At 39.0% G+C, this 14114-nt stretch overlaps 1 protein-coding gene and 1 long non-coding RNA gene across 10 annotated transcripts in view; one reads left to right on the top strand and one right to left on the bottom strand.

The window, feature by feature from the left end:
- LOC105235545 overlaps positions 1-14114 on the bottom strand; it is a 204137-nt gene that overhangs the window by 169045 nt on the left and 20978 nt on the right. For all 8 annotated transcript variants that reach the window (XR_004624306.1, XR_004624304.1, XR_004624305.1 and 5 more), the window contains 2 exons: positions 3066-3149; positions 2359-2643 (listed from right to left, as the gene is read on the bottom strand). This is a non-coding gene — a long non-coding RNA (uncharacterized LOC105235545). The remainder of the gene's footprint in view (positions 1-2358; positions 2644-3065; positions 3150-14114) is intronic.
- Positions 8140-14114, top strand: part of FYB1 (FYN binding protein 1) — a 152817-nt gene continuing 146842 nt past the window's right edge. For both annotated transcript variants that reach the window (XM_011218980.3, XM_011218983.3), the window contains exon 1: positions 8140-8264. In XM_011218980.3, the coding sequence (XP_011217282.1) occupies positions 8262-8264 (3 nt within the window). In that variant the 5' untranslated portion in view covers positions 8140-8261. The remainder of the gene's footprint in view (positions 8265-14114) is intronic.

Raw genomic sequence — 14114 nt, forward strand, 5'->3', positions numbered from 1 at the left:
AGACCGCCTATAAACCTAAACTGAGGAAGAATCAGGAGAAATTGGGGGAGATGAGGACCTCCGGGCACCAAGCCTTAGCTGGCTCAGCCCGGCCTGTGGTTGTGAGGAAGCAGACTCCTGAGAAGGAAAGGTGTAGCTCCGTCCAGGCAGATGGGGTGCGGTATACCCCCACCCCTGCACGCTCTCTGAGGAGGGCATACCACAAACTCAAGGAAAGAAACATGGGGAAAACAGTCCTCTGTTTCAGGCCATACATTCTGATGATTACCCTGAACCCTAGCCATTATTGAAAGGACCCTGAGACGCTGGATGGGCATTCATGTTCTCTTGGGCCTAATGGGAAAAGAAGCTTTGGAGAATCGCTACCGTTTTCCCTTTTTATACTCAGAACTCAGGTAGCTTATTCATTCTACTGATCGCCTGGTAGATAGCATCATATACTTGGCAACTAATAAATGTTTGAGGTGTGGGTCGGCGTCCTTACCCTGGCATTACACCGCTGTCTCCCCAAAGCCCTTTGACTAGTATACACAAGGGGACATGCATACAACAGTCCACGATAGCACCCTTGAGTTAGTTTCCCAACAGTTGTTTATGAAAATAACCCAAAATGGTGGATAAGAGACTAGGCTTACCTTAGGCTTATTTTAAAAGAAATAAAAGTATTCTCTCCTCAATCACACACAAGCACACCTATATAACCAATTCACAGAACAAACATCTATCTCTGCTCACCTCCAACTCCCCCCAACCTCTCCACCCCCACCTCATGTTCATTACCTACTACCATGCTAAGAGCAGTGAAATGATTCAAGAGAAGGGAGTGGTGTGGCTTTTTAACAAGAGATAAGTTACTAAATCCCCAAGCCCTAAGATACTCCCAGGGGTGATAATATTCCCTTCATAGGATTTTTGTGTTGATTCATTGAGATGACGCACTTAATGACTTTGGCCTTTGTAGACAAACAATAAATGGTAACTGTTACTATTGTTATTATGCAAAGCTATTGACATAAATCCTTCCGAATGTGACTTTAATATTTGTGACATTTAAAAAAGCCAAGAAGATTAAATCTAAAAACTGAGAATAATGTTTTATGGCAGAAGGCTTAGTATTCTCCTCCAAATACGTAGTGGGTTCAGTGATTTTTTTTTTTTTAAGAGGAGTAATTTTTTTTTATTGTGACAAAGTACCATTTTAACAATTTTTTTTTTTTGTAGAGAGGCAGCAGGGGAGGGGCAGAGGGAGAGGAAGAGACAAGCTCAAGCAGCCTCCCCACTGAGCGTGGAGACCAACGCCAGGCCTGGTCCCACAACCCTGAGATCATGACTGAACCAAAATCAAAAGATGGACGCTTAATTTTCTGAGCCACCCGTGCCCCCATTTTATCCATTTTTACATGTACATTTCAGTGGCATTAAGTATGTTTATACTGTTGTGCCACCATCACTACTATCCATCATAGAACTTTCCCATCATACTAAACTGAAACTCTGTACCCAGGAAAAAAAAATAACCCTCCATTCCCTACTTCCCCAGCCCTGATAACCACTATTCTACTTTCTGTCTCTGAATTTGACTGTTTTAGGTTCCTTGTACAAGTGGAATCATAGCACATTTGTCCTTTTGCATCTATTTCACTTAGTGAATATCTTCCAGCATATATCAGAATTTCCCTATATACAATAAAGAATGTTACTCAGCCTTAAAAAGCAATGAAATATATATATATATCTCACATCTTTGTCCATTTCTCTGTTGCTGGACACTTGGGTTGCTTTTACCTTTGGGCTGCAATGAACATGAATATACAAATACCTCTTTGAATATCTGCTTTCATGTCTTTGGGAGTATATACCCAGAAAGTGGAGTTACTGGATCATAAGTTAAATCTATGTTTAATTTTTTGAGGAACCACAATACTGTTTTCCACAACCGTTGCACCATTTTACATTCCCATCAGCAATGCACAAAGGCTCCAATTTCTTCACATCCTGGTCAACACTTGTTCTTTTCTAGGTTTCTTAATAATAGCCATCCTAATGGATACAAAAGTGGTATCCTTTGTGGTTTTGATTTATACTTCCCTAATGATGAGTAATGTTGAGCATGCTTTCATGTCCTTATTGGCCTTTTATATCTCTTCTTTGGAAAAATAGCTATTCAAGTCCTTTATTTTTTAATCAGGTTGCTTTTTGTTGTTGAGTTATAGGAATTCTTAATATATTTTGGATATTAATTCCTTATCATCTATACAACTTAAAAATATTTTCTCTGATTCTGGGGTTGCCTTTTTACTCTATTGATAGTGTCCTTTGGTGCACAAAAGTTTTTAATGTTGATGAAATCTAATTTACCTATTTTTCTTCTGTTTCCTGTACTTGTGGTGTCATATCCAAGAAGTCATTTGATCCAATGTCAATTTTGTCATGACGTTTCTCCCCTGTGTGCTCTTCTAGGAGTCTTACAGTTTTTTTAGCTTTTGTGTTTAGGTCCTTGATCATTTTGAATTAATTTTTTATATTGTACAAGGTAAGACTCTAGCTTCATTCTTTTGCATTATGGATATCCAGTTTTCCCAGTATCATGCATAGATCAATAATATTTTTTAATCATGTGGTAGCTTACTAAAGTCAGTCAGCCTAGAAGGGATTTAAAAAAAGAGGGTCAGGATGACAATGAATCATCTCACAAATTATGTTATAATAAATTTGTTTCATAGCTACATGATAGATACTCTTAAGTCCTCCTTATATCATTGCTAAGTGGTAGTATTAAGTTCCAAGAGGTACTATAGAATTTAAAACAGCAACATTTGTATTCTTCTGATCAAAAGAAAAATAGTCACTAGGTTGCACCCCGATATAGCTAACTTTATATTACGTCATAGATAATTTTATATTTAGGTAGGCTTCTTGCCTGACAAATTCTAATTTATGAAATAGGGTATTTAAAAAAAGAAAGAAAAGAATGTAAGACTTCAATATTTATGTTTTACTGAAATGGAAATATTCCTATTTTAAATTAAACAGACAACAAACTAGGAAAATGAGTATATTCATACCTGCAATTAGTTGTCAGTGGGAAAGAATAAGAACTCAAGAAATGGCAGAGAGATGCATTTTCCCCTTTGTCATCTTCTCTGAATCTGTAAAATCCCAAGGCACATCTGTTTATTTTCCAACCTTTCTGGCTTAACCTTACTATTGGGAAGGAAACTGGGAATGAATGAATGAATGAATGAATGAACGAATGGCAAAAGCAGACATAGATTTTTCAAATATGACCTTTTCTTTTACTCGTTAAAGTACGAATTATTATTAACAATTTGTCAAGCCCAGTGACCAACCCAGTGAAAGTGTGTATTTTGATGATGTCAGTTAAACATTTTTAACTTGGAGAAGTAGTGAGACAAAAAGATTGCAACTTAGATTCTGCCTCTGAAAAGACCGTATGAGGACCAAAGAGGTGAGAAGCCATGAAAAGAGAATAGAAAGAGCCGTGTGTAGAAAACAGCAAGATTCAACAGACCTTGCAGAGCCTTACAAGCCCCCCAAAACACAAGAGAGGGTAAGATAAAAATTATAGCCAAAAGAGCAAAAGAAAGTAATAAGTATATTAATAAATAACACAGAATTCTATAAACTTTGTTCTTTTTCTCTTTCCTTTTCAAGTTTGTTAGTCTGATAAAAGACTCCTTAAATAAAGTTTAGATTATTTTTCCATTGTCCTGTTTCAGCAGTTCTTTTAGAGATCAGTAAACGTTTGCCTGGGGTTGGGTTTAACTTGTAAAGAAAATCGTTCAGTGCTCTCCATGAATTCAAATAAAATTTACTCATCCTGTTGAAATATAGTGGGAAGTCTCTTTCTGTTGCAGCATGAGTTCATTTTTTACTGAAGTGTATTAGTAAGTTATTTCTTCCAGGGATGCCTGCATGGCTCAGTCGGTTACGTGTTTGACTCTTGGTTTCAGCTCAGGTCATGATTTCAGGGTCGTGGGATTGAGCCCCGCATTGGGCTCCACGCTGGGCATGGAATCTGCTTGGGATTCTCTCCCTTTCCTTCTCTCTCCTGCTCTGGTCTCTTCCTGCTTGAGCCCTGTCTCTCTAAAATAAATAAATAATATTTTAAANCTTCCTGCTTGAGCCCTGTCTCTCTAAAATAAATAAATAATTTCTTCCAGAGCATTGATGTCCTGAATGGGTTAAGGCCTGCTTTCATCAAAAATATAAAGTACAAGAGCGAAAATCCATTCTGTTTTCAAAACAAAAAGTGAAAGAGAAATAAGGCAAACCAAGGAACTGCCCATTTCCTCTTGCACACCCTTTTTAAACATGCTTGTTCTTATCCTGCTTTCTTCCTGCTACTTTCCACTTGGCTATTCCATATCTATCCAAACAGGGAGACTAGAATTTCCTTGAATTTCTATGAATCTATTTTGTGAGTTTGAGTTGTTCTTTGCTGGCGCAGTTCAAATGCATGCTGATAGAAAGAGACAAGTTTACAAAATAATGAAGTTTTAGCTGACCCTTTTCCCAGTGTGGAAACTCAAGGGGTCACTCAACATTTCTGTGCTTTAATTTCATCATCAAAGAGCAGTAATGTAGTGATCCTCTCCTAGTACTTGATAATATTTTAGCCAAGAGTTTTCCTACAGCTTCTCATAAATAATGGGCTTCAGGGGAGGCTGTACACATGCAGGATTAGTGTGCAAAACCGTATAATGTTTTGATCAGATTACGAAAGGAACCCATGAGCAAAAAAAAAGGTTAAGAAAAATAAAAGTTGCTCTAGGATCTTAGGATGATAGAAGGAAGTATGCAAATTAATTCGCACTGGAAGAGTTTCAAATCTAGTTAGGGAGCCAAACTTAATGCGGCCGATACAATGGGAGAACCATAAAAGGCAAACATATCAAAGAGCTTCATTTTGTGCTGCAGTCTGCAGGCGTCCAGAAAAAGAGGGAGAAGAGTGAGTGCGCAGAAGAGAAGGCTTCCTGGAAGAGGTGAGACTCAACATCCCTCTGTTCTCCTATCTCTGGGGTCTTGCCCGGGCATGTTAGTGTTGGGCACATAAAGGAGGTGATCATTTGTTTCTTCTCTAAAATGTTAGCCATTTGGGATATAAAGGTGAAATTATGTCAGAGTTTATGAGTCATTCTAACCTTCTATGGTAACCATTTTAACAAGGCTCCTTTTAAAGCCTGATAGATACAACACTAACAATGCTTTTAAATAACTCTCAGTAAGTAGTGTTACCTGAATTTTTATTAGTGCTCTTTTTCTCCATCTTCTTGTAAATCGATTTTGAAAAATGAAGCTGGTTTCTGTGACCCACTCCACATCTTTGGGCCTCACTGTCTCCCCCTAGCTGTCACCTTCGGTGAATACCAACATGGCGGACTCATTTTACCCTTGCCTGAACAAAAACTATTATTGGAATGCAAATTTAGGAAAAGAGAATGCATGCCCAAGTAGTTAAAGAATTCTAAAGACTCTTGCCTCCTCTGAGCTACTCCTCCCTTTCACTAGCAGGAATAATTGCAGTGCGCAAACCGGGAAAATAGAACTTTATCTTCTTTAGATGGTTATCTCTATATTGTCCGTCATCTTTATTGCATTTCCTGTTTCGCCTTTCTGCTCAGGGGCTTATATACTTAATTGACTTCACAGGAAATATATTCACATACGTGCTATTTGAAATATTTTTTTAGGTAAAGTGATTACACTCCAAAAAAAAAAAAAAATCATCGGGGGATGATGAAGTAGGGTTGGGAGCTTGAGTCCTTACCTGTTTTTTCTTAGTCAAATTACTTCTCTTAAATAAATGTTTTTGACAGAATGCTGAATTTTTGTCAATAACAACTAAAAATTACCATAAGTTTCATTTGGAAATAAGCACAAGTTGGAATGGAATGCAACTGAACAAATTGAAATTCAAAGTTCTCCTAACCAGAGACTTACCAGTGAGCTACATTTTTAATGGAAATTGCTAGATTTCTGTTCATGTGTAATTTTTGTCCAACTTACTGGTACAGAGAAAAAAATCATAGAATGACCAAGAATAAGTAATTATTAAGGACTACATGGTGAAAATATGTTGTAAAACTCAGTAGTAAACAATGTCAGAGCATCAGGATTATTTCTACTGGCAAGGCTCACCTGCTGATCTGTTTGCCATCTCCGGGCTGGAGTCATCCACCCTCCTTCTAGACACCAGGCTTGCCTGCACCTTGGAATTTCCTGGGAAACTAAAAAATCCTGATGACTGTGTCTCAAACCTAGAGATTTTGATTTGATGGCCTGGGTGAAGCCTGGGAACTGGGATTTTTAAAAGCATCCCAGGTGATTTTAATGCGCAACCAGGTGGAAAGCCACTGCTTTAGACCCTAAACTGTACCTGCGCTGTGAAAAAAAGTTTCAGCAGATAGTAGATACGAGGCATTTTGGTTAAGCTAAAGAATGTCTCTATTTCAAGACCTTCCACTGACAAAGGTTTTCCATCTAAAAGCATGCCTGGTTTCTCCACCTGTCTTACCTTGATCTTCCTCCTATTTTATTCATTGAGCATTTATTATGTGCCAGAGACTGCAATTTCAGATTCCTGACTACCCACCTAATTCCTGACCACTCCCTCTTTAAAATAGCCACAGGTTTCAAGGTAGTATCGGGTTCTTTTCCACCTCTGGAACTTGCCCCCTGCTCTGTCTTCATGCTTTGTCCTGGCAGTGATTCTATCCATATTGTTAATCACATCTTCATTTTGAAAAACATTTACATTTTAAAAAATAAATAATAGGGGACATCTTTTTAAAATAGGACTTGGATTGTCATGGCAATAATTAGTATCAGCTCACCACCAAGTGAAATACTATTTGGTGCCCCTCTCCTAGGTGGTAGTACTTAACAAGAAAATCTAGAATTTCACAACCCAAAATTCAGGAATCAGTTCACTTTCATTTTCAAGAGGCAACAAAAATGATCTTCCATCCTCGAAATTACTTTAGTGTCAGGCTATGTATTCAAAATAAAGGAGATAAATCCTTGTACCAGAATGTGTTCAGAGAGGTATTGCAGATAATTGGTGGGATTTGGGATCAAACACCATGCTTTAGAAGCGCCTGGGTTAGGGTGTGATCCCGGCGTTCCGGGATCGAGTCCCACATCGGGCTCCTCTGCTGGGAGCCTGCTTCTTCCTCTCCCACTCCCCTGCTGTGTACCCTCTCTCGCTGGCTGTCTCTCTGTCACATAAATAAAAAATAAAATCTAAAAAAAAAAAAAAAAACAACACAAACACCATGCTTTAAGAAAATATCTAGTTTACCAACATGAGAGATTGAAGCACCTGAGGCTAATAAAAATTGCTAAAAACCTAACACATGAAGCTAGATTGATGTATAATTTATATTTTTAATGAAACGAATGCCCTCCTATGATACGTTTATGGATATCTCCACCATTTAAATATTGGTGAGATAGGTTTAAATACATTTGGGATTGTTATCTTATTCCTTTTATTCTTTTTAAGATCATAGTTATGTTTTTAACAAGTACTATGTACTCAAAATAGAAAAGTCAGAAAGTCAGCAAAGTACAAAACAATATTGGTAATAAACCGTCAACCTAAGTCAACCACTGTTAACATTTTAGATTGTGTCCTTCATTCATAGATAGATAGATAGAGATAGAGTCACAAATGTAGATTTTATATAAAACAGGTTAATCTTGGGCACCCAGGGGGCTCAGTCAGTTAAGCATCTGCCTTCTGCTCAAGTCATGATTTCAGGGTCCTGGGATCGAGCTCTGCGTCAGGCTCCCTGTTCAGTGAGGAGTCTGCTTCTCCCTCTGCCCCTCCGCCCTGCTCATGCTCTCTCTCTCTCTTTCTCTTTCTTGCCAAAGTAAATAAATAAAACCTTTAAAAAAAAATAAAAATTAAAAAAAGTTAATCATGTACACAAGATGTAATATCCAGGCACTTCTTAAAAAATTCCATGTCATCTTCCGGACTTCAAACTTCCCCCAAGTACGTGTTCTCATATTATTAAAGTATAGTAACTTGATAAACCTGGCCAGTTATACAAATGCTCTGAGGGCTGAGATAACATGCAAATAAACCTTACATATCAATGTGTGAAGGCTGGACAGACCACACAGTTCAAAAAAGGAAGTGCACCCTGCAAAGCTAACTTGCACATTCACTGTCCGCCTTACAGCATCTTCAGGGTCGCCCTGTGCCAGGCACATCAACTCTTTCCAATAAAATGGTAAGTAAGAGATTTTATGACTCTCCCTGGTCGCCTGGCAAACATCTCATCTTCTCTACGTAGAGCAGGGAGGGGTGGGGAGGTTCTCGGCCAAGTCCTCCAAGCCTTTGGAATGTTTGCTTGACCCGTTTTGTTCCATTCGCAAATAAAGCTGCTGAGTGTTACACCAGTTGAGAGCCTGTGGCTTCGGGATTTCCCGTTTCTGATTCTAGCCTTCAGAATAGAGGAAGGGCTATGACCTACGGAATGAAAAGTTGCATTCTTTGTCTTTGCCTCTTAAGATAGCAAGGTGCCAGGATCAGTAATGGAGTCAAGTTTCCTATTATAAGCGTTTTGGATCCCAGAGGAGAAGTCCAGTGGTGAATGTTGGGCAGTATTGCTGGTGATGAGTGCCATTTTGACCACAGTGGATTTTGTAAAGGAGCTTTTTTGTTTAAAAAAGCATTTTGGTATTTTAGCTAAGAGAAGCAAACAAAACCCAAATAGTCCAAACCTTAGGGACAGGTTGTGTTCCCAGAGTTAACTGAAAGTCATTATTTGGAGCACACTTAAAAGAGTGACTGGGTTCCCAATGGTACCATAGCAACTCGCTTAACCCATAATGTCGCTGAACTGTGGTGTTAGTATTCTGCTACACGGTTTCCTATTATTTCTCTGTAAAAATCGTCTGTGTTCTTATAGAGGTAGTGTTCTTATGCTCCCAGAGTCTAGAGGAGAGCTAACTTTCTACCCCATACACCCCCTCCATCATTCCTCAGTTCCCAGAAGACTGGAAACTTGGTTATCCCTTCTCTTGTGAGAGAGGGGATTGCTTCCTCTGCCAGCCCCTGGTGAAGAGACAGGGACTGAGACAATGACTCCTGCAGGTGCACAGTTGGGGGATGGAATGCACTTCAGGCATTGGAGTAGACAGCGCAAGGGCTTCATGGGATAAGTTGGGAGACTCTTGAGCCAGAATTGGGAAAACAGAGGTGAGAGAGAATAACCTCGCCATAGAGGAGAAAGGGAGGAAAAGAGACGGGGTCAGAGGTGCAGAGTGTTGGCAGGGAGGAGTGAGCAGCCATGGAGGAAATGGTGGCATGGGGATCCTACCTGCAGCCACACTAGTGGAGAAAGGCAGTCACCTGTCAAGATGGGACTTAGAAGTCCCCGTAGTGTTTCCAACTGGGTCTTTAGGTCCCAGATTCTTAGAAGAAAGCTTGACCTTACAATTACTGATAGCCTTTTCAAAAATAAGTGAAGCTTACAGAGTTTGGGTTTTCTTAGGGAAAACGACGTGATAATACCAGAAAAAAAGTTTAACTGGATAGTGGGTATTTGGTGCAATACTTAAGCAATGTTTTCTCAGGAGATTACCATCTCCCTATTACAAAAGTAACACATAGTATTAGAGAAAATTTCTTAGAAATATACATATGCAGAAATGAAACAACATATATTTTCTGTAGTTTCAACACCTGGGAGAAATCCCTGTGAAGTAGATACAGAGCTTTCTAGAATTTCATCATTTTAAAAACATATTTTATAAATATGATTTTTTATAAGTGCTATCATACTTTATAAACCTTTTCCTTACCTGCTTTTTTATTTAAAATATCCTAATATCTGAGTTATGATATCATTTTTCATGATGAATCATTTTTCCATGATTTAATCATATCCATACAGTTAGACATTTAGATTGTTTCTTATTTTTCTTTCTTTATGATNATCATATCCATACAGTTAGACATTTAGATTGTTTCTTATTTTTCTTTCTTTATGATGATATAGGCAATATATTCATTTATACACATTGCTGCTCAGGAAAGCTATGGCGTTAGCCCTGTGTTGGCCCACGTTCTTTATAACATGATTTTACATTTTGGAAGTGGCCCACGTTCTCTATAACTTGGCCTATGTTCTTTATAACATGATTCCACATTTTAGAAGTAGAAAGACATAGCAATAGGATTCTAATTCTCAAACATCCGCCCCCGTAGAAATGGACTTGATCTGCGAACATAGGCAAATTAGCTCACCTCATGGTCCTAAAATGAAAACAAAAATAGAATGCTACCCATCTACATGACAAGTAATTTTAGGTACATTTCAAGTTATTGAATTTTCTGGAAAAAAGAAAAGGAGAAGCAGGTATCTAATAATGCACCAATTTTTGTATGGTCGTGGGGGGTGAGAAAAACATCTTTTATGAATAAACTTAGAAGGTTTTAAGAAATGGTGTAAAAGTTGGTTTTGGAGTTTTTGCTTGTTCAGCTCCTTTCATTCGACNATGAAAACAAAAATAGAATGCTACCCATCTACATGACAAGTAATTTTAGGTACATTTCAAGTTATTGAATTTTCTGGAAAAAAGAAAAGGAGAAGCAGGTATCTAATAATGCACCAATTTTTGTATGGTCGTGGGGGGTGAGAAAAACATCTTTTATGAATAAACTTAGAAGGTTTTAAGAAATGGTGTAAAAGTTGGTTTTGGAGTTTTTGCTTGTTCAGCTCCTTTCATTCGACTTTCAGTTGACATGTGAGCTACTGACAAAAGACATGTGCTCTCACCTGCTCATTCGACCAGGGTTTATTTAGCTACTACTCCACATTGGGGTTTGGTTGGATGAGAATGCAGGGTGAACAACGCAGACAGGGTCTCAGCCCCCTAAAGCTTACACTCAGTGTGCTGGGTCTCCAACGTTAGTATGCCTCTCAGTCAGGGACAGGGCTGAAGATTTTGCATTTCTAGTAAGTTTTCAGATGCCGCTCCTGACCCAGGCACTCAGAGAACCACTGTTTGGTAGAAGTGATGGATCAAAAGTGAATCAAAGTAAACAAATCAAATCCTTGTAGTGACTTCAGGAAGGAGGTAAATACACAGGGAAAGGAGACGTCGTCTCTAGAGCTCTGGTCTCATAAAGTGCCGTCTACACTAAAGCACTGGTTCTCAACTCTGGCTGCCCATGAGAATCACTTGAGCAGCTGAGAAGTCGTACCCATTCCCGAGGCCCCAACCGAGACCAGTTAAATCAAAACCTTGAGGTGAGAGGTGGGGCACAGCAAGGGTGGAGAACTGCTGCACCAAACAGCAAGAATGAGCCAGACGTGGGAAACATGGCAGTAAGAACTGCTCCAAGCAGAGGAAATGGCAAGTACAAAAGCTGTTGTGAGACGAGGAGAGCTTGGATCTACAAGAAGACCAGGATGGCTAGGGGATAAACACAGGAAGATGAAAGTGGCCAGAGGTGCTTTTAAGAAACAGGGAGCAGCCAAGGGATTCGGTCTTATTTTGTTCACCCTAGCAGTCACTGGAGGGTCCAAAGCAAAGGAGTGAGGGCCATTATCTGGTTTACATTTTGAAAGTAGGACTACTTCTGGGGCGCCTGGCTGGCTCAGTCGGTTGAGTGTCAGACTCTTGGTTTCAGCTCATGTCATGATCCCAGGGTCCTAGGATCCAGCCCCATGCTGGGCTCCACACTCAGCATGGAGTCTGCTTGAGATTCTCTCCCTCTGCCCCTCCCCCAGCTCATCTTGTGCACAGTCTCTCTCTCTCCCTCTCTCTCTTAAATAAAATAAATAAAATCTTTAAAAATAAAAAAGAAAGAAAGAAAGTAGGGCTACTTATGAGGTGATATGTGTACTGTGCAGGCAGCCTTGACCATGCTGGGGCTGAAATAGTGACTTTTTCTCCCTTTTAAAACTGTGGCCCAAATTTGAACACCATCAAGTTAGAGAATAAATAGTGTAGGGTTTCTAGAGGGAATGGGTTTAGAGACCTTCAAGTAACTTGAGCGGCTGCAGTGATAACCCAGCTGAGAGCTGGTGTCCCAGGGAAATCAGAGAACATAAAAAGTGAGCTAGAAGGATCCCCTTAACAGCTGGGCTTCCAACCCTTTTCTTTCAAGGAGAATGAAACTCTTGTTCTTATCATGTAAGCTGGAGGGGTCCTGAAAAATATGCTCATATCCCTACATGGAAATCCGTTCAACTCTTCATGCTTCTCCCCATCCCCACTACCTGGCTTATATCCTCTTCTTCTGAAAAAGGGGCCACCTGCCTATTGCAGCAAGATCTAGCCTAATGTGTTAAAAAAAAAAAAATCCTGTGCTGTGACAATCCAGTTTTAAGCCAAGGATGAGAGGTTCAAATACTAGGAGATCTCTTTCATCCACATGTCAAGACATGTAGGAGGAAATGAGAGCCACCTCTTGGAGCACATTTTGGCATACATTAAACGTGTGACACCCTTGTCCTTAAAGTAAGTGGGTGTAGGATTCCAGCTCTTGATTTTTAACTTCAATATCACTTCCCTAATTCTCCAAGTTGGATTCCATCTGTCCTTTCTGTCCTCTCATGTCATTCTCTTTTGAAAATATTATGGTACAAGGGCACCTGAGTGACTCAATAGGTTAAGAGTCTACCTTTGGCTCAGGTCATGATCCCAGGGTCCTGGGAGCAAGCCCCACATCCAGCTCCCTGCTCAGTGGGGAGTCTGCTTCTCCCTCAGCCTCTGCACCCCCCCCTCATGCTCTCTCTCTCTCTCTATCTCTGTCATCCCCTGGTACTTTCTCTCAAATAAAAAAAATAAATTCTTTAAAAAATTTTTAATAAAATAAAATAATATGGTATGAAAAAAATATTCTGGTATATTACAAAACAAATAAATTCTCACATACCACCCAGATTTCACACGTATTACCATTTTGTCATAATATTGCCATTTTGCCATCTTTTCAAAAAACATGAAAAAGACAAAGCTGAAGTTCTCTTTTTGCCCTTCCCAGTTCCATGCCTCTCCCTCCAACAGCAGGAGGACACCTGCTCTAAAAGCAGCATCTTGCCTACCCGGCCATGTTCTTATGTTTTTATTTCATCTGCCTGTGTCTATAAAATAACATATGGTATTGTTTTTTCTGCTTTGATTTCTGCAAATGCCTTTTTTCACCCTACATTGGTATGTCTTCAAGACATATCCATTTGGACACACACAGGTCTGGTTCAATTTATTGACTTGTTATGTAATTATATTGCAATTTGTTCACCTATTCTCCCAACATTTAATTTATTGCCATTATTTTCCATTTCAAACAGTCCTAGAATGAATGTGTTTCTACATAGGGCATGGGCACCTTCAAGTTTGCTGAATGTTAGCAAGTGGTTCTTTGAAGTCATCGTGACAATTTCCCTCTCACCATCCTGTGGGTCGGTTGCCATTTCTTTCCATCAACCCTAATACCAGTATCGTCAGGTATTCTGACGAATTCTGAGAATTTGTTACATGTAAAATCCCACTTCATTGTTGTTTTAATTTTCCTTGATTACCACGAAGATGGAACATGTTTTCTTAAGTTTATTGACCATTCAGGCAACCTCTTTTGTAAATCCTTTTCATGTAGTGTGTCCATTTTCTTATAGATCATCTTTTCAAGTTGATTTATAGAAAATCCTTATTCAATTCTAGGCATTCATCCTGGGTCGATTATGTGCATTGTGAATTTTATGTTCCCTGGCTTCTTTTTTTTACTTCATTTTTTTGGTGTCTCTTTTTTATAGAGAGGTTTGAAATCGTAACACTAACAAATTTAAAAATAGGCCTTTTATCATCTCTGTTTTTGACATCCTTTTAAAGAAGTTATTCCCTACCCCCAAATATTAAAGCTGTTTCCTAACCTTTCATTTTTCACTCAAACTTTTAAAGTTTGATTTTCATGTTTAGGTCTTAATTTTTTTTATAATTTTTATTTTGTTATATTAGTCACCGTACAGTACATCCCCAGTTTTTGATGCAATATTCCATGATTCATTATTTGCGTATAACACCCAGTGCACCATGCAATATGTGCCCTCCTTAATACCCATCACCAG

Source organism: Ailuropoda melanoleuca, chromosome 3 (genome assembly GCF_002007445.2).
Source record: "Ailuropoda melanoleuca isolate Jingjing chromosome 3, ASM200744v2, whole genome shotgun sequence".
Taxonomy (NCBI): Eukaryota; Metazoa; Chordata; class Mammalia; order Carnivora; family Ursidae; genus Ailuropoda; species Ailuropoda melanoleuca.